General features: G+C 51.0%; 11 protein-coding genes across 11 annotated transcripts; 3 read left to right on the forward strand and 8 right to left on the reverse strand.

The window, feature by feature from the left end:
* Positions 1 to 599: 599 nt before the first annotated feature.
* BJX67DRAFT_196015 (J domain-containing protein) lies at positions 600 to 2022 on the reverse strand. Its single transcript, XM_071025393.1, has 3 exons — positions 1874 to 2022; positions 1286 to 1804; positions 600 to 1231 (listed from the first exon to the last, which is right to left on the reverse strand). The coding sequence occupies exons 1-3, from the start codon at positions 1913 to 1915 to the stop codon at positions 785 to 787; spliced, it is 1008 nt and encodes a 335-aa protein (XP_070883887.1). The 5' UTR covers positions 1916 to 2022; the 3' UTR covers positions 600 to 784.
* A 60-nt stretch (positions 2023 to 2082) lies between these two features.
* BJX67DRAFT_196126 (DNA-directed RNA polymerase I subunit RPA43) lies at positions 2083 to 3629 on the forward strand. The gene has a single exon (XM_071025395.1). It carries the CDS (start codon positions 2207 to 2209, stop codon positions 3491 to 3493), a length of 1287 nt encoding a protein of 428 aa, XP_070883888.1. The 5' UTR covers positions 2083 to 2206; the 3' UTR covers positions 3494 to 3629.
* Positions 3630 to 3759: 130 nt separating this feature from the next.
* Positions 3760 to 5557, reverse strand: nfr1 (putative AIF-like mitochondrial oxidoreductase (Nfrl); the record flags this gene model as incomplete). The annotated part of the gene is made up of 3 exons (XM_071033438.1): positions 3760 to 5032; positions 5084 to 5273; positions 5335 to 5557. The coding sequence occupies 3 exons, from the start codon at positions 5555 to 5557 to the stop codon at positions 3760 to 3762; spliced, it is 1686 nt and encodes a 561-aa protein (XP_070883889.1).
* A 663-nt stretch (positions 5558 to 6220) lies between these two features.
* BJX67DRAFT_383330 (uncharacterized protein) lies at positions 6221 to 9938 on the reverse strand (the record flags this gene model as incomplete). Its single annotated transcript, XM_071033439.1, has 2 exons — positions 6221 to 7247; positions 7315 to 9938. The coding sequence occupies 2 exons, from the start codon at positions 9936 to 9938 to the stop codon at positions 6221 to 6223; spliced, it is 3651 nt and encodes a 1216-aa protein (XP_070883890.1).
* A 956-nt stretch (positions 9939 to 10894) lies between these two features.
* On the reverse strand, positions 10895 to 13001 carry BJX67DRAFT_360025 (arrestin (or S-antigen), N-terminal domain protein). Its single transcript, XM_071029725.1, has 4 exons — positions 12979 to 13001; positions 12538 to 12919; positions 11901 to 12470; positions 10895 to 11831 (listed from the first exon to the last, which is right to left on the reverse strand). Exons 2-4 carry the CDS (start codon positions 12712 to 12714, stop codon positions 11124 to 11126), a joined length of 1455 nt encoding a protein of 484 aa, XP_070883891.1. The 5' UTR covers positions 12715 to 12919; positions 12979 to 13001; the 3' UTR covers positions 10895 to 11123.
* BJX67DRAFT_360077 (uncharacterized protein) lies at positions 12728 to 14109 on the reverse strand. Its single transcript, XM_071029726.1, has 3 exons — positions 13997 to 14109; positions 12803 to 13933; positions 12728 to 12750 (listed from the first exon to the last, which is right to left on the reverse strand). The coding sequence occupies exon 2, from the start codon at positions 13682 to 13684 to the stop codon at positions 13337 to 13339; it is 348 nt and encodes a 115-aa protein (XP_070883892.1). The 5' UTR covers positions 13685 to 13933; positions 13997 to 14109; the 3' UTR covers positions 12728 to 12750; positions 12803 to 13336.
* Positions 13965 to 15427, reverse strand: BJX67DRAFT_373551 (triglyceride lipase; the record flags this gene model as incomplete). Its single annotated transcript, XM_071031410.1, has 7 exons — positions 13965 to 14031; positions 14090 to 14326; positions 14371 to 14500; positions 14559 to 14600; positions 14646 to 14734; positions 14918 to 15158; positions 15217 to 15427. The coding sequence occupies 7 exons, from the start codon at positions 15425 to 15427 to the stop codon at positions 13965 to 13967; spliced, it is 1017 nt and encodes a 338-aa protein (XP_070883893.1).
* A 161-nt stretch (positions 15428 to 15588) lies between these two features.
* Positions 15589 to 16643, reverse strand: BJX67DRAFT_360079 (uncharacterized protein). Its single transcript, XM_071029727.1, has 6 exons — positions 16541 to 16643; positions 16448 to 16486; positions 16352 to 16385; positions 16282 to 16290; positions 16124 to 16224; positions 15589 to 16035 (listed from the first exon to the last, which is right to left on the reverse strand). The coding sequence occupies exons 1-6, from the start codon at positions 16541 to 16543 to the stop codon at positions 15862 to 15864; spliced, it is 360 nt and encodes a 119-aa protein (XP_070883894.1). The 5' UTR covers positions 16544 to 16643; the 3' UTR covers positions 15589 to 15861.
* Positions 16637 to 17357, forward strand: BJX67DRAFT_360084 (protein PET117). Its single transcript, XM_071029728.1, has 3 exons — positions 16637 to 16943; positions 17006 to 17210; positions 17277 to 17357. The coding sequence occupies exons 1-2, from the start codon at positions 16848 to 16850 to the stop codon at positions 17183 to 17185; spliced, it is 276 nt and encodes a 91-aa protein (XP_070883895.1). The 5' UTR covers positions 16637 to 16847; the 3' UTR covers positions 17186 to 17210; positions 17277 to 17357.
* A 1021-nt stretch (positions 17358 to 18378) lies between these two features.
* On the forward strand, positions 18379 to 20326 carry BJX67DRAFT_360089 (indoleamine 2,3-dioxygenase family protein). Its single transcript, XM_071029729.1, has 5 exons — positions 18379 to 18979; positions 19031 to 19344; positions 19408 to 19568; positions 19628 to 19930; positions 20014 to 20326. Exons 1-5 carry the CDS (start codon positions 18486 to 18488, stop codon positions 20215 to 20217), a joined length of 1476 nt encoding a protein of 491 aa, XP_070883896.1. The 5' UTR covers positions 18379 to 18485; the 3' UTR covers positions 20218 to 20326.
* On the reverse strand, positions 20327 to 22395 carry BJX67DRAFT_360093 (Leucine Rich Repeat domain protein). The gene is made up of 6 exons (XM_071029730.1): positions 22311 to 22395; positions 22169 to 22251; positions 21937 to 22071; positions 21772 to 21882; positions 21594 to 21718; positions 20327 to 21544 (listed from the first exon to the last, which is right to left on the reverse strand). The coding sequence occupies exons 1-6, from the start codon at positions 22321 to 22323 to the stop codon at positions 20338 to 20340; spliced, it is 1674 nt and encodes a 557-aa protein (XP_070883897.1). The 5' UTR covers positions 22324 to 22395; the 3' UTR covers positions 20327 to 20337.
* Positions 22396 to 22437: the final 42 nt, after the last annotated feature.

Consider the following 22437-nt stretch of genomic DNA (forward strand, 5'->3'; position numbering starts at 1 on the left):
TGTCTCCCTGACGCGTTGCCAGAGTCGGCTTTGGCAGTAAATCTCGCCATTCTGAGGCATTCGCTTCCATCACCAGCTATGGATCGCCCGGTCCCGCCTCAACCAGGTTTGATTTTCTGAACACAAATTACTGCAGCCACCGGGGGTTCCCACCAATTCCGTCACTGACACAGGATAACTCTCCTCCGGCTCGAGAGCCAAGGGCTGTTTCGGCAGACTGGGAACTCATCTGGATGGAGGACTTGCGCTTCGTCAGTATGATCTTCACGACTGGACAGATCACACCTCGTTGCCTGGTCATCCTGCATTCACTTACACGGGCATCATGTGGCTGGTTTGAGTCCACGGTGTGACGATCCTGATGGAGCCATCGACATTTCGCCTCCGGGCGCTCGGAACAAATCAACGAGGCCATTGCAACCAGCAGCAATCGCACTATGGAGTCTACGAACGATGAACCAAGGATTTCACTACGGTCGGCTTGCTACGCCGATTCATTAACATCGACGATAGGTTCACTTCTGACAGCGAAAAGGAAATAATCGTAAGAGTGCGAGATAGTGGCATTGGTTGATTTTAGTCGTTGGAATCTCCCTTTACTGCCAGTGCATAGTTACGCCCACTCCCTATGGACGGCTGGAGCGCAACCTGCCCAATTTACTCACTGATTTCTCGGTTTCTCATGCACGACAATTCTTTTCGGATTATACATCGATCCAAATAAGAAATCAGCACCGACCGGCAGTGCTCTATATAGACATATGATGCAACGGTTCCATTCTATTCAGTCAATCTTCCTTTCCACCTTCTTACGCTCAATCACTTCCTTCACTGCTTGCTGCACTCCAGGGCTCGCCCGGACGCTGCTCAAGACTAAACCTTCTTTCATACCCTTCCGCAGCGTCGCGACGCTCTCTCGGTCCCCTTGGAACGACGCGAATCCCAATTGCAGAAGCCGTGTCGCTTCAGTATCCGTAGCACGGCTGAGCTGAAGGAGCTTCCCGAGACGCTGCACGGTTTGTGGATGGAGACGCTCAGGTGATGCAGAATTCTTGGCTTCCGGGGGTGCAATTTGGGATATGAATATATGCAGACTAAGCGAAAGAGTCTCTGCCATCTTCACTATTTGCCAAGGCAACAGGAAGAAATTAGAGGAAAAGAAGACCGGACCCTGATGGCTGATCAGAACCAGATTCAACGTGAACAGAGCAGCGAATGAGAAAAAGCGCCACTGTACACGGAGGTCAGTGAAAGTCGAGCAGAGATCGCGGTGGAAAGAACTCACATAGCGGCCCCAGTCCGACCACCAGGTGTAATTGAGAAGCAGCATCATCCAGAAGGACACGAGATACCCCGGGACAGCCTTCATTAGCCCAGCCAGAAAATAACCGTGCTTCGTGTCGATTTTACCCCATTCGAGAATCTTGGATCCCCACATGTTATAGGCGTACCGCTTCACCGGATCTGTCAGGGTGTCCTGGGCCTGCTTCAAATACACAAAGAAATCGCTTGAACTCCCCGCCCCAAGCTTGTCCGGGTGGTGCTGCGCAGCTAGACGACGGAACCGCGTCTTGATCGTCTTTTCATCGGATAGGGGAGACACTCCTAAGGCTTGGTAGAAGTCGCCCTCTGTCTGGATCTTGTGATAGACCTCGAAGAGGTTATAGAGGAGATAGGTGATCACGATGGCGATGAAGATGCGCCGGCGGTCTCGGGCATATCGAGCAGAGCCTGGTTGAGGCTTTGGGTCACCAGCGCGGATAGTGATGCCATAGTAGACATACTGAACTAAATTTGTTGCATACTGTTAACTTATGGTGTCAGTCCTGGCCAGGAACCGCCGGGGAAACGCGGCGGGTAGAATGCGGCTCACCTTGGGAAGAGTATACCAGCCGATCAAGGATAAAAGTGCCATGGCGAATTCAAAAAAAAATTCACTATCATCCACACATTCAGACCAATGCACTTGACAAACAATTATCCTCCAAATCCAACATTAGGCAAACGTTTGCAAAGAAGGAGAGACCGCAGCCTTTATCCTCATGCCAATTGTTGTCTTGGGTTCCCTCAGACCGCCCTCCCCACCGCCTTCCCGACTTTGTTCTTCGACGAAGAAATAAAAAAGTAAAAAGGAAGAAAAACGCTTCACGAGTTTAAGCCCGCAGCGAATCGGTCAGTCCCTTCTCATAGTCGTACATCAGGGGCAATGGCCGTCGACGCAATGGAGATCGACTCCAATGCCGCTTCCATGGTGCCATTTGAGTCTGAAAAGGAACGCAAGCGCAAACACAAGCACAAGGACGAGGGATCATCATCAAAAAAGAAGCGCAAGCATGAAAAGGTGGATGACGACGACAAAAAAAGCAGCAAGAAGAAGGACAAATCCTCCAAGGGCAAAGACAAGAGCAAAGGCAAAAGTAAAACCACCACGACACCACAAGCCCAACAAGACACAGCAACAGCGCCCGACTCACCATACTCCCTCACCACCGCAACGCTCTACCTGCCGCTCTCGCCTATATCCATCTCCCCAACGCACGCTCTCGCGTCTCTGCTAGCCGAACACCTCTCTCCCCTCCTTCTTACCTACTATCCTCCTCTCCATGGAATTATCCTCGCCTACTCCAATGCGTCGATATCAAGCGAGCCACCCTCCGCATCCTCGACACTCTCCCCAAGCCCGGAACCGCTCACCCTCGCTACGACGGCCGGCGAATACGGCGTTATGTACGTCTACCTGACCGCGACATTCCTTGTCTTCCGCCCCCAGCGCGGCCAGCTCCTCGAAGGCTGGATCAACGTGCAATCCGAGGGCTTCCTAGGTGCCGTCGTCTTAAACCTCTTCTCCGTGGGCATCGAGCGCAAACGCCTCCCACCGACCTGGAAATGGATCCCACCAGGTGAAGATGACGACAACAGCTCAGCCACCCAGGCCATATCCGCAAAGCCCTCTTCAGACGAAGACGAAGACGAAGAAAAAAGCACATCGTTATTATCCGCCTTCGACCCTGAAAAAGAACACTTCAACCCCGTCACCCTAGCGTCAGACGCAAATCCTTTCTTCTACGACTCCCAAGACCAGTATCCCACGACCGCCACAACAAATGCAGGAGGAGGAGAAGAAGAAGAGGCGCAAGCCGAAGCCGAAGACTATGACGAGAGCCTTGAGGGCTACTTCCAATCCGTCTCGGGCCACCGCGTCCGCGGGACTGTGAAATTCCGCGTCGTCGATGTCGACGTCATCCCCGGCTCGGAACGAGATCGCGGGTTCCTAAGTATAGAGGGGACAATGCTTTCGCCCGAGGAAGAGGGGAGGGTCCTCGAGGACGAGAGGAACGGGGTGATGGCACCCTTGAGTACGGTGCGGACGGCGACGATTCCTGTTTCCGCGATGTCGGGCGGTATTGTCCCGCCAGAGAATGATGTTGTAGATATTGAAATTGACACGCCGAGTAAGAAGTCGACGAAAGGGAAAGCTAAGTCGAAACGGTGATAAGAGGGGTGCTTGCGCGGATGTATCAGGTGCCTGCCTGATAACATGTTTACGATGTCCAGATCCATTTTCGGCGTTATCCGGACCAAAATCTGTTTTTGTTGCGTTGAATATAGCTTTGTTAATGAGTACATAGAGCATCACTTGAAGTTTTGTCGGAATCAAACAGCTCCGGTAAGTCGCAGCTACAGTGTACCATGATATAACTATAGGTCCCATCCATTCAGATAAATTATCAAAATCACTATACCCTCCTTTCCTAGCACCTAGATCCTAACCCCCTGCGGTACATCAACATTCAAAATATCCACTCCATCCTGGATCTCCTTCTTACTCGGCATATTCTTCCTCCGCATCAACTCCGCAGACTTCACCATGACGGGGTCCATCCCCATCGTCGCAACAGCAACCACCGTATCCCCTTTCGTATAGTAAGCCACAAACTTCGCATTATCCGGCTCGCCCTGAATGATCAAGTCGTCCCACCCATTCGGCGTATTACCGCAGTAGCGGAGTTGGGCGCCGAGCGCAGACCAGAAGATGGGAATGAAGACCTTGGGTTTGGTCTTTTGTAACGGGGTGGATTTGTCGTTGAGTGTGTGGACAATGGAGGCGGCGACGCTGCGGCCCGCATTCTGTGCAACGTTCCAGTGCTCAATCCGCGTGTACGTGCCCTTTTCGGGGTCCGTGCCAGGGCCGTGGTAAGGATATGTGGCTATGTCGCCAATGGCGAAGACATCGTTGTCTAGATTAGGAACCGCAAAATGTTCGTCTGTCTTGATAGAGCCGTCTTTCTCGAGTGTGACGGCTGGGTTACCCTGGAGGAAGTCGGTTGCTGGGCGAACACCGACACCGAGGATGACGATATCGGCGGAGAGGACGGTGCCATCTTGCAGGTGGACAGCGCCGACGTTGCGGGCCTGTTCGTTGGAGGGAGTTGCCTTTGCAACACCGGCGGAGAGCTTGAACTTCACGCCGGATTTTTCGAGGTTGCGCTGGAAGATCCGGCCGACCTCGACGCCCATGACGCGCTCAAGGGGTGCTTGTTCCTGGCCGACGATAGTAACTTCGTTGTTCTTGGCTAGGGTGTTGCCAACTTCCATACCGATGAAGGAGCTGCCGATGATAACAATCTTCTTATTTTTCTCCTCGCCGACTGCTTTGAGGATCTGCTGCACGTCCGTTACTGTGCGCAGCTTGAAGATGTTCTCAAGGACCTGGAAGCCTTCCAAGGGGAGGTTACGCGGTACACCGCCGGTTGCTAGAACAAGCTTGGTATAGGGAAACGTCTTTCCGGAACGAGTCATGACGGTTTTCTGACCGAAGTCGACCGCGGTGACCTCGTCGGAGACGGTCTCGATCCCGACTTCCTTGTACCACTCGGGCGAACGCCATTGAATTTTCTCTGGGTCCGGAATAAGAGCTTTCGATAGCTTTGTCCGGTCAATGATAAGACTAGGCTCTTGGTTAATGATCGTGATCGCTCCGTTGTATCCTATTTCGCGAATCGCGAGTATCACGCCCAGCGTACCAGAACCTCTGATCGAAACACGTCAGTTATCACATTGATCTGGCGTGGTGGGCTCTTACCCTCCAACAATGACCAAACCACCAGGACCGGAAGCACTGCATTTATGCTCTGAGATGCGCTGGCCGGCCTTGATGGCAGACTCTTCCCCGCGAATGTAGACGGCGCCATTCCTCTCTACTAGCTCAAACGTATTCAGAGCCGCGGGGGCAGGTGCATCTTCGATATCTCCGCTTTTGATATTGAAGCAAGCTTCGCGAGAGACAGTTAGAGCACGGGTACATAGCACTCATCACAGGAAGGTATAGCGTACCTCCGTGCCACGGACAGGTAATTCTTCCCTCTGGGGAAACAACTCCCAGTTTCAGCGGAGCACCGTAGTGGGTACATTTAGGGCTTATGGCATGCACCTTCTCGTCGTACTTCACAAGCAGCACTTTACCGTCCTGCACGCCTTCTACCCCAGCCTCAACTTTGTCGAAGTCCTTGATGCCCGACAAGGACGATATGCCTTCGAGCTTGTATTCCTGCACCATAGTTGCTGGAGTACGAGAGAGCCTAGAGATTTTTGTTAATGAAAACAACCTAATTTGGTTGAATGATCCAGATGCTCGAGGTGAGGGGGATGAAGCAGGGCTAGTCAGGGCTCGAGTCCTGTTCAATGAGGCGAGGGGCGATTGATGCTCACAACAGGGACAAGAACAGGAGGAGGAATTGCGACAACCACGCCGACAGCGGGTGACTAAGGAAGACTGGGAGACAAAACGAGCGGTCGAGAATAGTGCTGACGGGCGTGAAAAGCACGACCACAGGATGAGCTTCCGGCGGGAGGGGAGATGGAGAGGGAAGAGGGGCACCTGCATAAGTCGTGATCCTTGGGGTAGTTCGTCCCTTGGAGGAGTGTGCAAGAGCAGCGCTCAACCACAACAGCAGGGGGCATTTGACAGAGAGACATTACCAACCAGCAGCTCCAACATCACCAGCAATTCCCCGTCCCCAATGCGTCATCTCAACCTCAAAGGTCTGGAGCTGAGCCGTCTTGGATCTGGAGAAATGACGTTATTGCTGTTGCATCTGCCGAGTTCCCCGCCAATCAGCGATCGCCGTTTTCTAACCAAGACTGCCCAAGACACCTCAAGTGCAGTACAGAATATATTCACACATAGTTGATATATACACTAATCATACATGAACCAACATCATGACTTCGGTCCTCGCCTCCGTCGGGGCGGGCTGATGCTTCCTTCTTCCAGCGTCCGGACCTCCCTACTCGATTGAGACGAGAGCATGGTCTGTCTGCGTGTTCGGGGAACATTCTTCGGTACCCATCCTGAACCCCTTGGAAGTCGTACGGTCTTCGCAAAGTCCTCGTCACTCCCTTCCGGCGACACGGGAGGGCTTGATTGAGTCAAATCGACGATAAAGTCGTGCGCCTGCGAGGCTAGAGGAGACTGAGACGGTTCTCTAGGTGCGGGTTGGATGCTATCTGGAATGACACTGAGCAGTGGAGGGTCCTGCATAGAGTGTGGGGGTTTCGGGGCGGTTTTCGGAGATGAAGGAACTTCGCTCTTGAGTGACGGCTCCCTGCTCGAAGCAGAGTCATATGAGTGATCCCGTTCGGCTCTAATACGAGTGTTCTGCCGGCGCTCCTCATGGGCTTTATCGATTTCGTAGAACGGATTTGGAACTACAGGAGAGCTAGGCCCTGATGAAGCATCCACAGGACTGCTCTCTCTCTCTCTTTTTATAGAGGAAGGTAAATCCTGGCTTAGAAAGAAGTTCATCAAGCGGTCATAGGATTCCCCACTGCCAGGGCTGCTGATAGTCTGGAGCTGCTCAGTCAAGCCCATTTCTTGTTGATCGTGATCATCGGCATTGGGAGGGCAAGTAGACGGGTGTGCGGATTGTGCGTTATCGCTCTCCTTGGGAATCGAATTAGATCTTTGTGCTTCGTCTCGAGTATCGCTCGGGCTCGAAGGAGCGAGGCTTGAAGGAGGACTGCCACCAGAATGAGAAAGTTCAAAACCCTCAAAGCGTGGTGATCTAACCGGGCTGTCGGCGTTTGGAAAGGAGAGATTAGATGTGGGCCCATGGCTACTAGAGGATGGCGGCTGTGCGCTGGTTGCTTCCGCTATTTGGTCGTCCTCGTGCTCGCCAAGTGGAGCCGCATCGTCGACCGCAGGCTGACTCGGCCCCGACACAGGCTCTTCTTCGTCTGCAGGGAGGCTTGGTCGGGTAAGCGTTTGGCTGCCAGGCAAAGCGAGGAACAGGAAGGAAAAACTAATTCACTGACATGCTGGCGGTATCTTGATCTCCAGCATCTGCAGGAGGAGCAGCGCGGAGCAGCTTCGGGTCGATTAGATCGTCAAATGGTACTTCACGAAACCCGTCATCCTCCCCTTCCTCTTCATCCATCCCAGGCATCTCAAATCCACTGTATTGAAAGGGGCCCTCTTCATCATTCACATCTCGAGGTTGTCTCCGGTATGGCCTTGCGAGCCGGATACCGAGGATGTTATCGCCAAAGACGTCGCTAACCACTGCGACTCGATATTCAGATACCGCAGGCTGCCAGTTCGTGGCCTTCGACACATCCAGCTGTTTAAAAGCAAACACAAGACCCGGTTTCATATCTCCTCCATTTATGTTTGGGAGACCATTTGGATCACTTGGTAAGGCTGGAAGATCGTCCCCAGTGCTTTCGGCTGACTGAGCTGCTGTCTGCTCACTCTCGTCTTTGTTATTGATCTCAGCTTGGGGTTGCTCAGAGTCATCATAGTTGAGTTGGGTATCATCATCGCCATTGTAGTCCCCTTCATCGTCATAAATTTGCAGCTGTTGTCTCCTCTTCCTTTTCTGTCCCCTTCCATTCCGTTTTCGCATGATATCTCCTGCTTCTGCATCCCAGCGCTGCTCGAATGGGAACGGCGGAGTACTCAATTCGATGTCCTCGTGGACACATTCAGTAGCTCCGAGGTTCAATTTCTCCCTCCAATCCACTTCAGGCTCGCTTTCGTGGAAATCGGAGGTACGCTCCCGTACCGTCTGCCGAGGGACATACTTCTGAGCTTTGCCCGCCAGCTTTTTCCGAGTGGCCTCTTCTTCCTCCTTAGAGCGTGGAGCTCTGACACCAAGAGAGCCGAACAAAAGCCGCCGGGTGCCCGCTACATCCAAAGTACGACGCTGTGGAACTTCTGGGCTAGCCTCGTTGGTATCATTGGCAGTTTCATAGAGTTCGTCGCGGTCTTCGAGTAACTCTGACGCATCTTGCTCAACAGAACTTGGGCTTATATTTTCCTTTTCAGAGACGGGAGTGACATCAACCCCGCCTGACTCCAGATCTTGGAGAAGCTTCTGACGTTTTGCCACAAACTCCTCTTGCGCCCGCTTTTTCAAGTCGATGCTCTTGTCAGGTATATAAAACGAACCCCCGTTATCTGATTCCCATTGTCGAAGAGCAGCGAAATCGGCTTCTTCTCCGAGAATGCCCAACTCTTTGAGTTTGGTGAGCCTTCGCCGCAGTTTAACTCGTCTGTTTGATTTTTTAGTCCGGAGTGAGCCTGCACCAGGCGGATTGGAGTTGTGAGACGGCTTCAAGATAGTGCTAGCCTCAGGAATATCTTCTGGCTCCGATTCAGATTCAGCCGCCGAACTCTCCGAAGAAGAGCTGGATTCCGACTCAGGATTGGATCCGGATGAGGCCTCTGATGCAGACACAGAGTCATCCGAAGATGAGTCTCCGTCACTCGATTCCGACACGCTAGTCTCACTCGCAGAGCTACTGCTCTCACTATCACTACAGATGGCATCTTCAGGTTCCTCTGAAGTTGAACCAGCTCGCGCGACAGAGTTGTTGAGCTGAGCGACTGGCAATTCCTGCTTCTTTTGTTCAAATGTAACACTCTTGGAATCCCTTCGCGAAGCTTCAGGCGGTCTACCAGTGGAGCGACGAGAAAGAGAGCTCTTTCTAGGTGCTGCCTGTGGAATGCTCGGCCTCGAGCGCAATGGATAACCGCGAGGGTTTGTTGCCTTTTCGGCCTTCTCTACCTCAGGAAGCAATGATACCTCCATATCTTTCTTGAGATCGTGCAACTCCTGGCTAAGATCTTCATCCGAGGAAGCATTATCATCGCTCTCCGTGGCCCCGTTCGATTTGTCGATATTGTGCCGGATAACAGTTCCATCCCCATCTTCGTTCGGCTCGTGGTAGTCCTCGTAGTCATCCTGATAAGCGTCCTCGTATTCCGCCTCAGTTTCCTTCTCAAGCTCACTCGCAGGATGAAGTAGAGACAATTCTTTTCCAGCACTTATTTGTTGAGACGGCGCCCACTCAGTATCCTCTTCCTCGTAGGAGCTCCCGCTACCCCAGAGAGCAAGGGCAGTGCGCCTTTTCTTCCTCGGCGGAATCGTTATGGCGGGTCGTGACGATGTTGGCCTTTTCAAGAACGGCTTTCCGAAGGGTACCCCATCGATAAGATGCTTGCCATCAACAGAGATCTGGTGTCGACCAGAAAGCCGCCTCGCTCGTAGATCCGAAATTTGAAGCGCCCGTATTAAGACTTCATCACCTTCTCTCAATAAACCCTCCACCTCCATAAAGTGCAAGCACTCTGAGCCGCCGACTTCGACCACGTAGTCCTCCAAACCCCACTGCCCGCTTGACTCATCCCCGAATAGCCGTGGTTCAGTCTCCAGGGGAATAACCTCGTTCACATCCTCCAATAGCTGCGCAATGGTATATCCCCCATTCGCATACAACGCGTTAGGGGCCCGCGACGAGGTAACCGCGGAGGAAGCAGCAGGGACTATTGGCGAGGGGCTCGTGAGACCGTGTCCGAAGAGCGAGGGCGGTGACGTAGTCCAGAGAATGCGCGTCACGGGCAGGCCATGCCGCTGGATAGTTAGGTGGAGTCGCATGCTTGGAATGTGAAGATGAAGCAGCGACCCTTACAGACGAGGTGAGTACTGGGGGCGGGCGCAAATCGCAGTCAACAAGCTCAAACTCATATGAGGGAGGGAAGAGTTCAGATTTTCGACGTGGACGAGTTAGAGTAGTATCCGAACAGGGCAGGCAGAGGACGACAGAGAAAACAGAGAAACGCCAGACCCGAAATCCAAAGACCTGCCCGCTAGATTGATCGCAAAGAACTGGGAACAGTAACCATCGTGGTGAAAGAAGAACGTGGAGGAAGTGCGAAGTTGAGCGAGGCCAAAGAGAAGCTGCAGCTCCTCTCGAAGTTCTTCACCGCTCAGCTTTGTTTTGATCTGCGCCCTCTTGAGGCACCGCACGGCGTCAACTTTCCTCTTCCAATCCAAGTCCATGAAACCTTTCAAGTCTTTCCTTTTTTAAAAAAAAAATTCTCGTTTTTCATATTGCTTTTCTTTTTTTTTTTTTTTTTGGAGTATTTGGTGCGGTATTTTTCGCCATCGGGATCGCATCCGGCGGGAAAAGCTGCGTAACGGCCTCATACTTGAGGGTATATATTCCGGCACCGGCGAAACGCAAGCTGAACTCAATGGCCGTGCCTGTTGCTGGTATACTTTGTAAAGCAATTTCTTTGGGAGTGAGAGGAACCAGAATCTCCCCCTCTCCGGTCGGCTGAATTATCACCGCGAGTTTTGACTCGTCACCTCAAGTGCTGTAAGAGCTGCACGAGTCGTCACTTCGCTGAAGATCATCCCCAGCCCAACCAACAGTCACGAGTTTGTTGAGGGATACAGGGGTCGAACTGCTTGACTTCAAAATTTGCGATATTGTGTGAGCAACCTCACTAACTAATCTGCTGGTCCTCTTGGTGGGAAGTGAGGGATATGAAACCGCAGACGTGGTCCTTATGTCTCATGGGCAGATAGATTTCAGCTTCTGCTATTACTGGCTAACTTCAGACGAATTCAAGTAATTTATATTGAACAAGAGGTGCTGTATTATGACTATCGTCATCCCGCTATAAAATGACTGGTATCTGATGGCGTGCCGGACGATAAGTGACGAGAAATGCTCCTTGCAGATATACCCAATAACTCCTGATAAATGCACTTTTAGAGTAAGCTCACTGCTCTCGGTGGAGGTCCCTTTGCCTTTGTAGTAGGAAGACGCAGGTGCTAAGACGCCCCGCCGGACGACTTTGGCTGTGGGTTGGCCCGGCTTGGACTGGGAACTGGTTTCCTATTTGGTACTCCTAGGTTCATCGGGCGTGATGGTCTCCGTGCCTCCTGCGCCTGCGAAGGGGACTGGTTATCAGCGACCAACTGATACTGCGGAGGGCTATCTTCCGCTGGAAGTGGGTTCTTGTGAATCTTTAGTATACTCTGCTGCCGAGCGACAAGCGATCCCACAGGTGACCCGGATCGAGATTCTGGCGGGGTTGAGGGGAGCATATCGAAGGATTCCGAGGACGAACTCGCTCCGGCGTTGCTGTAGAGTGCGGCGGATGACTTGTGGTCATCTCCAACTGAGTTTTTTGGATCAGCTCCAGGTTCAGTAGGAGTCCTAGCAGAGGACGCATCTGGTGGGTAATACTCGCGACGAGGGCCATCCAAAGGGCTGAGGGTTTCAGCCATTGCATCTTCGTAGCTTGGAGGAGCTTCGTCATAGGCTTCGTCAGAGCTGGCAGCAGGGGGAGCCGCAGACGGTCTTGGGGGCATTGGAGGCCGCTCCATATTGTCCTCCTGCGGCCCACTGGGCGTATGTGATGGGCGACGTGGTTTGACTGGTGTATTGGCAGCCATGGCGTTCAATAGTGCTGGCGGTGGAGTGATTCCCGAGTATACGCGAACAGGAACCCTCAAGGGAATGATAATAAGCTGAGGCTTTTGGGTGAAGTCAGCTCTAAGTTATTCCACTGCAGGATTAGTAAACGTCGTCATGGGATTACATACCTTCAATTTGCCTACAGTACCGTGACCCAAGCCCACTCGTACTTCAAGCTCGTAACTCCTTGAAATATTGCAGGTTTGGAAAGAGGGTGCAACAGAGGAAGGTAGAGGTAATCGTTTCCACAGGTTCTCATCAATCAACCATTCGCTACCTGCAGGATCACCGCCTCTCCCAAGGGGGATGCTCATATTGCTACGGCTGAAGATAACCCAGGAAGAATTCTCTGTTCGCTGCAGATCATGGGCTTGAATCCGAGTATAAGAGATCAATTCAATTTGCAACATCTGCAGGAACAACGTTTCGTACGATTCGGACAACTTGCTAACCAGCACGCGCATCGGTATGGGTTCATTGCAGGTGAGGATGGACGGGTTTGGTAAACGGAGATCAGCAGAGACACGGAGGGATCCGCTGCCATGATCCCTGAGAGAAGGGGTGGAAACTTTATGAAACAGGCTTTTGGGTGACGGAGTTGGCCCACTCGAGAATTGGTGTTGGCGTCTCGCATACGCTTCTTCCTTGGGATTACCGCTCCGCGGGGGTTCGATGGGGAGAAATGTTAAATGCGTGACCTGCAAAGTCAAGGATCAGTCTGTGGCAGGGATTCCGAGGAAGAGATGGTTTGAATGGGACACCTACCGCTCTGAGATTTTCTTTATAGAACTGCGGACGAACAACGGTGGCCTTCACGTAATACTTAATCTCTGCCATACCAGGAAAGCCAGAGAGAGATGGAGGAAGGGTTCGTTTAACATGTCGATTCGCTTGTTTGGCCATTTCAACTTTGAGCCCCGTGATGTTCAAATTGGTAAGCATGCTATTGTGTAGGTTGCAAGTATTATTGAACGGGAACTGGAGCACATCAGCTCCTGGACAAGACAAAATAAATAGAAGTTAAGTATACTTTGAATTGAAAAGGATACTCGTATCTCCCGGCGGCAAAAGTCCATGAAGAGACAGGGTTTGCTTGGTTGCTGACTAGTGCTGGGTCAGGAAAGAGGTCTGTCACTTTATACAGAAGCTGTGCCAATTGGTTAGTATTCATTTCCATCCAAAAAGCGCATCATACAAGGGTTATACCTTGTGGACCTCAAGCTCTGTGCGCTTCTTGTCAGAGTGTTCATGGTGTGGATATCGAAGCCCAGATAATCGCGTCCGGCTCTCTGCCTCTAATTTGACTTGAATCCCTGCTACTGAAGCTTCCGACGGTAGGTTGACGATGACCTTTCCGGAAATAAAGTCGAGATTTGTGAAGTGCGCATGCGGTCGGTCCAGGTGGATCGCAACAGACATGATGGTCTCGTGGAAACAGTGGCGGATGGCCGGGAGGGCTCCCTGTCGGAACACAGGATGCTGACTATCCCGAGAAGCTCCAGATAGTCTACTACGGTTGATCGGCGTACACAAAACGAGGAGAAGTGAAGACTCGGCGGGTAATTCAGAATGAACTACAAAGAATATACGGAGAGATGAATGACGTTAAGGCTGAGAGGGACGGAAAGGCTGCCGTGGGGCAAAAGCGCTCGGCGTCCTCGGAAAGCGGATCAAGAGGGTCTCGCTGAGTCGCTGGGTCTCTGACCGGAAACGAAGAGGAATTGAGTGGGAAATACTTCTGGATGGCGTTGTGAAAGTACCAATGGATTGTGCATGTTTTTCGCGATTTTAAACACCTCCAGAAAAATCTCCTATTCTGGCTGCCTTCCAGAGAGTCCACTGATGGAGCTGGAGCTGAGCTCAGCCACGCTCGACGCTCCCATGGCAATCTCAAAGCACCGCCACGCTTCATTGCGCCGAATCTCGACCAGTCAATCTATCGAGGAGCTTGCTTTCTTGCGGGAGAGTGAGACAAGGAGAGTTAAAAAAGGAGAACAGGGATTCCGATGTTTGAAGGTGTCTTGTTGGCGCCACTTTATGCCAGATATGTACAGAGGGGAGAAAATCCCCGGTAGGGCTTTCTAGGCACCAAGATTTTTCATCTTCTCGATCTGCACAACTCTTTCCAAGACCCTTCAAAGGCCCTCCTTGGCAAGCATGTCTGGCAGAGCAGTGTTGATTATTAGTCTTGCTCAGTCTGACGCAAGCAGGATTTGACACGAACCAGCAATGTCCAAGTAGAATGCCACCGCATTGAACCTGTAAATGATTAACATTCGTGAACATAGACGCTGGCGCATTGGATCAGCAGACTAACTTTGGTCTCTGCCCGGTGAGTTCGCCCGCAAGCCACTTGAGCCGATTGCTCCAATTGATGAGATCCAAGTGACTCACGTCCATGAGAGTCCCCTTGTAGCCGTCCTCTCCTCCCCACTTGCTGCTTGCGACACTCACCAGCCCATCATTGTATCCTTCAGTTTGATTGAGAAGACGGTGGGAGAGGCGGAAAACCGACCAAATCCTTGGTCGCATTACTGCCCCATAGGAAAAGTACCTGCCCTATCAGCATGACGACGAGGGACATAGGGCTGACCATACCGAACACCATCAACATCTGGCGTACTGGGGTTAAATGTTTTCTCCATATATTCATGTGTGAGCTGAGAAAACGCCCCGGATTCAATCCTGATCTTTTCGAGAAGATAATAAAGTTGGGTCAGTCGGTCGTCTGGAAGAGACAATGCGTTAACCTGACGAACGGGGAAAATTGTGGTCTATTAGCGCACCACCTATCTGTTGAAGGACGTAGTCAGCCACTGCAGAGCCTGCTGAAGATTAGCGACGCTTCTCAGGAGGCCTGGGCGGTCACGGACCCCGGTGTGGTGTAGCTATTGTCGTCAAGGATAGTACTTTGAAATCCTTGGGCTTTAGGAGTGAGATCATATATCGCGAGTCGAGTCCGCTTCAATCGTCAATCAGCATGCCCCGGGACTTCATGCCGTCCTGATGTTATCTCACCCCTGCAGAAATGCTGTAAATTTGAATTCTGGTTGAGGGTAACAATATCGCATACCATACTATGACTGCGGTAGATTAGAGAGCGACTGATCTTCAAGGGAAATCTAGGAGAAAACAATAAACATACGCCACTATATTGACCTCTTTCCCCCGAGCAGCAGATGCGATATTCTTTTCTAATACTTCAGCTCGCATCTCAATGGACGCTGACGGAGGCACTGTTGCAGTGATGACTTCAATGCCTTTCATTGATAACGCTTCCTTGATGCCACGCCAATACTGAACACCGGGAAGTAGAGGACCAGCAAGGCGGAGCTCCGCAAACCCCAAGAGACCATGTGCAAGGACGATGGGATGCTTGGGGGAGTCTGTCAATTGTCCAATTAGAGGGAACCTTCAATTATAGGCTAAGCTTCCGAAACTGACCGTAATGATCTCTGACGGTAGCATATTCATCCCTGATGACTTTGCCCAAACATTCAAGGTGAGGGTCGGGCGACGCATGGGAATTGGGCGTTTGCGAGCAGCTGAAGCGTCGGACCCTACAATTAGGACAAACATACAGCGACGGAGAAGAGTGGCGGCTGGCAGCTCTTATACTTCTCGTTATGAAGAGGCTGTCGAAGGCAAGCCCCATCTTTTAGGTCTGCTCCTGGAAACCAAAGCAGACCTTCGCAGTGGATTGAACCTGGACGAGCCGGCCAGCTCTCCAGTGACGCAATGCCATCCATAAATGGTGCCTGAGGCCGAAATATTAAGCTTGCCTGGCATGTGAAAATACCTGATTAAAGATAACAAGTGCCATTCAGAGATCTAGAAACTTCGTTGAGAATTGTTGTGCAGGCTTAGATTAGGAAGTATGAGCGTATTCAATATTGGGTATACATTGTGGGGAATATACGGTATGTAGAACCTCCCATGGACCCCAGAACCAGGGCTGTTTGAACAGAGACACATTCATACACACTGAGTCAATCTTGTGAAATAATACTATAGTCACAGGCTCTAAAGCAGCAAAAAGAAAAAGACTATGCTCATAACCGCCGAAGAAACAGCTCGTGCCTTGTCTTTCTATGCCTTGGTAACAATCTTTGCCGATGGCTCAGGCTTCACATCAACCAGAGCATGGATCAGCTTCTCGACAACTTTCGGGCCCTTTTCCTTCCCGGCCTTCTTGATTTCCTCGATTTTCACTTCGGCTTCCTTATTCGCCTCCTCTTCGGCCTTCTTGTAACCGCTCGAATGCTAGGAACCTCAATGTCAGCGTTTCAGGTTCTGGAAAAGATAATATAGAATATTATCATGGCGCAAGCCAGACTAAGACGAGACTCACCTCGCCCTCAAACTTCTTAAATTCTTCCTCCTTCTGTTTCCTGTACTCTTCGATTTCCTTCTGCGCCTGCGCCTTTGCGTCCCTTATCCGCTTCGTGCGGTCTGTTAAACGAAGTTAATAAAGCCTTATACATTTCTAGCGAACGACAGCGCTCGTACATTCTCTTGCTGTACAGTGCACCACGTTAGCAGCATATTCAAAGCTACGGGATTCTCTGAAGCAACGCACCTTGTTGGACAATCTTCTGAGCCTCCCTCTCCGCCTGGAAAGAACAATCAAGTCAGATGGTGTGCGTCAAGGCTGTATCGTCTCGGTTCAACGTACATCAAGAAGGGTCTGGATGCCTGCGGAGTTCTGAGCAGACTATACAAGAGTCAACACCTGGAGAATCTTTTGAAGCTTCGGCCGAGGCCATACCATGTTGATGGATTAGCACGCTCCAGAAGATATATAAATCTCTAGAATGGTAAGGTGAATATGGCGGAGAAAAAGAGTAGAGCTCGGACCTGGGGTGTGGTGCCTCTGATGCGGAGTCTGGCATCTCCGCTGCGCGGATCGACCAACACCTGGGGCGGTGGAGATTATGCCACAACTCACCGCCATCACCGATAGCCTCAAACCCATCTGGCCGTCGTTTTGCTGGTTGTTACTCTCGTTCACCTTTGCGGCATTTATTGTCAATTTTCTTTTTCCGATTGAAGCGGCGCAATATTGATTTTGCAATATGTCGCGGGCTTCGAAGTTAACCCTGGCGGCGACCGGCCTCGCCACCGCGGGGATTGTCTATTTCGTCCACTGGGCGCAAGAACAGGAAAAAGCGGTACGTCCGGAGCTCTAACTTGCTCTATTTGGCCTATTGAACTGACGGGAATTATTTACCAGTCTATGCATAAAGGAGTCGAACGAGACATGGAGAAACAACGAATTCGATTAGAACGGCAAGCAGAGTTCGCGATGCAGAAGGCGCTTGAGGAGGAGTACCGGAAAATACAGAAAGTCTCTCCTAGTATAGACGAGCGGACGACGAGCGGCGGGCAGGCAAGTCTAAATCAAGGGACATGACGATTTTTCCTTAGAGATGTGACTGGTGAGTCAAAGCTCTCTTAGAGGTATAAACAATGCGGTCAAAGCGACTAACGGCTAGAATCGATAGTGATATACTTGTATTATAGACATGAGATGTACACAATTTATACTGCTTACGACATAGAGGTTTCTATCTCCAACCTTATATTCCTGTTTTTGCAATGATACTCTTTTGTGTCAAGCTAGTGGTGTGCAGCGCAGCAGTCCTTGACAGTCATGAGGCGAATAATGCCACGATAAATTGGCTGTTATGAAAAATGTCACAGCGATCACTTTCAGTCACTGGATCTGTCTCTAGACATGTGCTCCAGTTTGAGTTGATGTACGGCAAACTTCGGTATGGTCAAGTGGTCCAAAAGTGAGCTTTCGAGGTATTAGCCGCGGAAGCGCGACAAATAGTGGTGCCGCGTCTTGTCTGTTTAAAGCAGGGATGGCATTCTTCCTCCAGAAGCTGCCTTCTGCTATTCGGTTATGTGCTCGCATCAATTCGCATCTCGGAGGCAGTCGGATGCACCGCGTAAGGACGAAACACTTGGCGCCTGTAGTCAGTGCGCGGGATAGTTGGGATCGCGGACCCGGACAATCGCCAACGATTGGCTTTGAGTTAATGTTGGTTTGAGTCTCACATGGATTGTGTTGGCGGACTTGGCAAAAGGCCGGCTAGGACCGGAGGCCGGGAGAATTCCGGCCTCGCCACTCCATAATGAGGATATGGCAACTCCGATGGGGACACTGTGGACCGGATCCCCTTCTTTCTCGTTCGTTTACCTTCTTTGTGCTCCTCAATGGACTTGAGAACAGGGTCCACCTCTGGGCTTTGAGAATTCTACGCCATTTGCCCCTTTCGAGGGGAAAACTGGCTTGGAACTATATCATCACGTGATTGCCTCCAGCCCTACAGGAACGCCAAGCATTTGTATAGAATCTTGAGATGAGAAGAGTGAATGGGGGCGAGGGGTGGTGAATCATGGCTGAGATTTTCCTTAAACATACTGAGAGTAAACGGGATTGGGAGTATGCAACATTATCACCCGCTATTCTTGTTTCTATGCATGATCTTTTCTCTTTCGTAATGGACCCTCTGAGGCCGGAATTGATACCGGCCTCTGGATATTATAAGAAGCTGCTTCTTTCCCGCCAACCTCCTTTCCTCTTCCACTCCTCCTTAGTGGCAAAGAAGCCCAGATTTCGCTCTACTTTGCATTTTTATCCAACTCTCAAGACAGGTTGCCTCTTAACTCACTTTCACTTCATCCCTCTTCGCTCTTTAGACACTATGTCTCCTGCCAAAGTCATCTCAGAGTCTCCAACCACGCTGGAGCTCTTTCCTCACATCCACGATGACCCTTCCACCTTACCCCATTCCTTGGATCCCTTCACTGTGACCACCTCCACTGGCTTTCTTCCTTATCTCACCTCGCCTATCAACCTTCCTGAGGTCTTTAAGCCGTTGATGTCCCTGCTTGCTCGTCTTCCCGTTGTCAGGGATGACGGGACTCCTGGGCTCTTAGCCACTTATGAGTTGGGCTCAGCTGTTCTAAAGGAACTTCCCGACTTGACCGACGAGGTTGACAAGTTGATTACATCCGATGGCGCCCTTGATCTCTACACCATCATGGCCGTCTTCCGTGACTATTCATTCTTAGCCTCCTCATACCTCCTAGAGCCATGCTGGGAGAACTGGCGCACCAACCCTGATAAGGGATATGGCTTGGGTCGCGATGTGTTACCGAAAGCTGTAGCGAGACCTTTGTATCGCTGTGCACAAATGTAAGTCCCGTCCCACTCCTTGGAACAAAGTCTTGTATAATGACTTCTCAGTCTCGACATCCCTCCCTTTATGTCCTACGCAGCTTCGTATGCTTTGTTCAACTACACCCTTGATGACCCGTCCAAAGGCATGGTCTACTCTAACCTGCGTCTTGTTCGGGGGTTCGAGCGCGGCCTGGACCCTCGCAGCTCCGAAGCAGGCTTCATCCTTACTCACGTTGATATGGTTAAAGATACCCCGGGCCTTATCACTGGCGTTCTTCAGGTTATCGACACCCTGCAGAATGGTGGACCTCGATCTACCGTCAACGATGGGTTTCGAGAGATCCTAGCAGCTATGGAAAAGATCGAAGCTGGCATGGAAGGTATGATATTCTACATTGTCTCTTTCAAGATTTTTCTAAATTCCGCGGGACTAACTTTCACAGATATGTGGGCGAACTCCAAGCCTTCCGAGTACCTCTCGTTCCGTGTATTTATCTTTGGCATCACCTCGCAGTCTATGTTCCCCAATGGAGTTATCTACGAAGGTGTTGAGGATGATGAGCCCCTCTATTTTCGTGGCGAGAGTGGTGCCAACGATAGCATAGTACGCTTCCGAACCTGTGACAGAAGCTGGGCAGAAGAGAAAGGCTAACATGGAAATAGATCCCCTTACTCGATCATCTTCTTCAGATTCCCATGCCCAACACCCCGCTCACAAAGATCCTCCACGAATTCCGCGCCTACAGGCCTCTTCCGCACCGAACGTTTCTCGCTCACGTCCGTACTAAAGCGGAGGAATTGGGCGTTCGCGACTTTGCTCTCCAGGACACTGAAACCGCTATCCTCTTTCTACGGACATTGAATCATGTTCGCAGTTTCCGATGGAGGCATTGGCTGTTTGCGAGGGAGTACATCATTCGTCGGACACCTCATCCCACTGCTACTGGGGGGAGTCCAATTGTTACGGTTAGTTGATTCCCTGTACCCGTCTTCTTTTGAGTCAATACTTGCTTGATTATGACGCCGGCTAATTTCGACTGAGGTGATAGTGGCTTCCCAACCAGTTGTCTGCGGTTATGGACATGATGATTTCCATCTACGAGAGCGTGCTTGCACCGCGGAAAGTTCAAGGTACTGATAGCTATGATGGCGCTTGTCAGAAACTAGTTGAACCTATGATGGAAATAGTACGGGACCAGAAGGAAAAGCTGGCGAAGGAAGTTGAGAAATGGTGCAAGGAGAGGGGAGTTTGAGAAAGGGGTTTGAAAATTCGACTGTTTCAATTGTTTCCAATCAGGCGCTGTTTCGCTAGGAGGTGGCCGTGGAATTTAGTCCTTTTAAGAATAAATAACTTTTCAAGGTAGGGTTGTCACTTAAGTAACAATGGTAAGGCCCCTCGACCGTCCGTATTCAATAGCATCGGAGGAGATACCCTCACAACCCTTGACGTACACACATTCCACATTCGCCTTATTGCCGGCTGCCCTCGCATCCACAAGCATCTTGATAGTCACGCCTGTGATATCGGTAAAAGATAGATTGAGCACTTTCAGCGCCTCCAGCCTCTCAATCAGGACATAAACAATGGTATCATCAATGCCCATTATGTGCGCAATATTTAGAGTTCTCAGCTGGGATGCATGTTCCCGAAGAATAGCAACGAGTGTGGCCGCCGTGACCCGGAAGCAGCTATCGACATGCAAAACACCCAGGGGGGATTTGGAGTCTGCTATGAAAGCGAGCAAGGTAACGTAAGTGACCCAGGGGACGTCGCTGAAGATTAGCGTTTCGAGGTTCGGTAGGTGAAGAGGCCGCTGCTCTTGTGTTGTGAAGGGGAGTGCCTCGATTGCCGCTCCGCCGCGAATACGCAGAAATTGGAGACTTGCGGGTAGGCCGAATTCTCCGCCGACATAGAGGCCGCTTATATCTAGTTTTTGGAGTTTGGGTAGGTCTGCAGGGTTGAAAGAGGGTGGGTAGGGGACGAAGATTTGGGGGTTTGAATGTAGTCGGAGTTCTGTGAGGTTGGAGATTGGGAAAGGGTTGGTAGGGGGATCTGTTATGCGTGGGATGTACAGGGCTGGCACGTAGTTTTCGAGAACGCCGGATTCGGTCGTGCCGAGGGTTATGCTTTGAAGGTTGGGGAGAGAAGACGGCCATCGGGTGTCTGACTCGCGGGATTTGGTGGCCCTGTGGATTTCAATGCGCTCGAGTTTGGGGAGGGTGGAGAGAAGCTTGGTGAGTGTTGATTGAGGGATGCTTGTTTCTGCCGAGATTAAGAGGACTTTCAATTGCTTGCTGGTCTTGAAAAGTTCGTAGATGGCTTCTGACCCAAAAGGGCAGAGGATCTCGAGATGTTGAAGATTCGGACACCGGCTAATGTACTCGAGGACTTTACGTATAGACGCTTTGGTGAGGTTCGTCACGATGGCTTCTGTCAGCATGGCTTTCGACCGTCGGATGTAGGCGAGAACAGATGACCAGTGAATCTTGCTGCGGGCTCCAGAAAAATCTAAGCGCATCCATAATTCCCGCATTGAAGAGAGAAACCGGTCCCACCCTTTTGAGACGCGAAGGATAGCCCTATAGAGGTGGTTTAGATGAGTAAAGGGAACAGGCGCGGTGAACATACACAATCTGCCTAAAATCAAAGTGGTCCACTACCATCCTCGCTATTTCATACGGAAATACGCTGAATGGATCATAGCACTTGGACAATAGCTTGTCTTGGAGCTTCTGATGCATTTGCTCCACGGTCTGCATTGATCAGTACAGATGCCGGCTTCTATCAAGCGGAGATCTAAACAAACCTGACGTCGCAGATTATCCTTTGGTAATGATTTCAGTGCGTAGGCATAGACCTCAAGAGCCTTTTCAGGCTTTCCATCCAATAGAAGCGCCTTGGCACAGCGTAGGTATCCCTATGACCGATTAGCAGCGGGCTCTAGGGGACGGAATTACAAGGCCACTCTTACCCGCTCATCTTGTTTATCTCGCTTGATCATTTGTCTGGCATCTTTTAGAGCCTGATCATATCGCAATAGCTTGGTGTACGTTGCTGCTCGATTATCGAGCACCGAGACGATATCCGCCTCGGGACACTTTAGTGCCTGAGGCATCAAAGTTAGAAAACCGTCAACTTCATCGCTTGAAAGGTTTCCAATTGTGATGCAGCTAATCTGAAGAATAGAGAGAAGTGCAAGTTACCTCTGTAAAGGCGTTCACAGCGGCCTCCCAGCTGCCCTGACCATACAAATTCTGGCCCTGCCTTTGAAGGAGCGTGGCTTCTCCTACTCGACGGTCAGCAACCCTCAAAGAACGCCTTCACTTCTGGAAAAAGATTAATCACCTCTTGACCCCATTCTCAGCCATCCACGCCCGCTAAGCTAAAGTCTGTCATCGTACTGGATGGCAACTCTTGAATCCGATCTTTGAGTTACCGATGGATGGTCAACCTGGCAACCAACGCCACAGAA

Source organism: Aspergillus lucknowensis (assembly GCF_044049455.1).
Source record: "Aspergillus lucknowensis strain CBS 449.75 chromosome Unknown BJX67scaffold_36, whole genome shotgun sequence".
NCBI lineage: Eukaryota > Fungi > Ascomycota > Eurotiomycetes > Eurotiales > Aspergillaceae > Aspergillus > Aspergillus lucknowensis.

Bases quoted from the DNA above. Each gene is read 5' to 3' on its own strand.
- BJX67DRAFT_196015 (XM_071025393.1), bottom strand. From the start codon at position 1,915: ATGGCACTTTTATCCTTGATCGGCTGGTATACTCTTCCCAAG. The intron at 1,805-1,873 runs GTGAGCCGCATT...ATAAGTTAACAG, and splicing joins GCTGGTATACTCTTCCCAAG to TATGCAACAAATTTAGTTCA. The intron at 1,232-1,285 runs GTGAGTTCTTTC...CTCCGTGTACAG, and splicing joins GGTCGGACTGGGGCCGCTAT to TGGCGCTTTTTCTCATTCGC.
- BJX67DRAFT_196126 (XM_071025395.1), top strand. From the start codon at position 2,207: ATGGCCGTCGACGCAATGGAGATCGACTCCAATGCCGCTTCCATGGTG.
- BJX67DRAFT_360025 (XM_071029725.1), bottom strand. From the start codon at position 12,714: ATGCTTACCAATTTGAACATCACGGGGCTCAAAGTTGAAATGGCCAAA. The intron at 12,471-12,537 runs GTAGGTGTCCCA...TTGACTTTGCAG, and splicing joins ATAAAGAAAATCTCAGAGCG to GTCACGCATTTAACATTTCT. The intron at 11,832-11,900 runs GTATGTAATCCC...TTCACCCAAAAG, and splicing joins GTACTGTAGGCAAATTGAAG to CCTCAGCTTATTATCATTCC.
- BJX67DRAFT_360077 (XM_071029726.1), bottom strand. From the start codon at position 13,684: ATGAAGCGTGGCGGTGCTTTGAGATTGCCATGGGAGCGTCGAGCGTGG.
- BJX67DRAFT_360079 (XM_071029727.1), bottom strand. The intron at 16,386-16,447 runs GTACGTTGAACC...TGTTCTTTCCAG, and splicing joins GCATCCAGACCCTTCTTGAT to GCGGAGAGGGAGGCTCAGAA. The intron at 16,036-16,123 runs GTGAGTCTCGTC...TGAGGTTCCTAG, and splicing joins TTAAGAAGTTTGAGGGCGAG to CATTCGAGCGGTTACAAGAA.
- BJX67DRAFT_360084 (XM_071029728.1), top strand. From the start codon at position 16,848: ATGTCGCGGGCTTCGAAGTTAACCCTGGCGGCGACCGGCCTCGCCACC. The intron at 16,944-17,005 runs GTACGTCCGGAG...ATTATTTACCAG, and splicing joins CGCAAGAACAGGAAAAAGCG to TCTATGCATAAAGGAGTCGA.
- BJX67DRAFT_360089 (XM_071029729.1), top strand. From the start codon at position 18,486: ATGTCTCCTGCCAAAGTCATCTCAGAGTCTCCAACCACGCTGGAGCTC. The intron at 18,980-19,030 runs GTAAGTCCCGTC...ATGACTTCTCAG, and splicing joins TTGTATCGCTGTGCACAAAT to TCTCGACATCCCTCCCTTTA. The intron at 19,569-19,627 runs GTACGCTTCCGA...ACATGGAAATAG, and splicing joins GTGGTGCCAACGATAGCATA to ATCCCCTTACTCGATCATCT.
- BJX67DRAFT_360093 (XM_071029730.1), bottom strand. The intron at 22,072-22,168 runs GTAACTTGCACT...TTGATGCCTCAG, and splicing joins CTGTGAACGCCTTTACAGAG to GCACTAAAGTGTCCCGAGGC. The intron at 21,719-21,771 runs GTTTGTTTAGAT...TGATCAATGCAG, and splicing joins AGGATAATCTGCGACGTCAG to ACCGTGGAGCAAATGCATCA.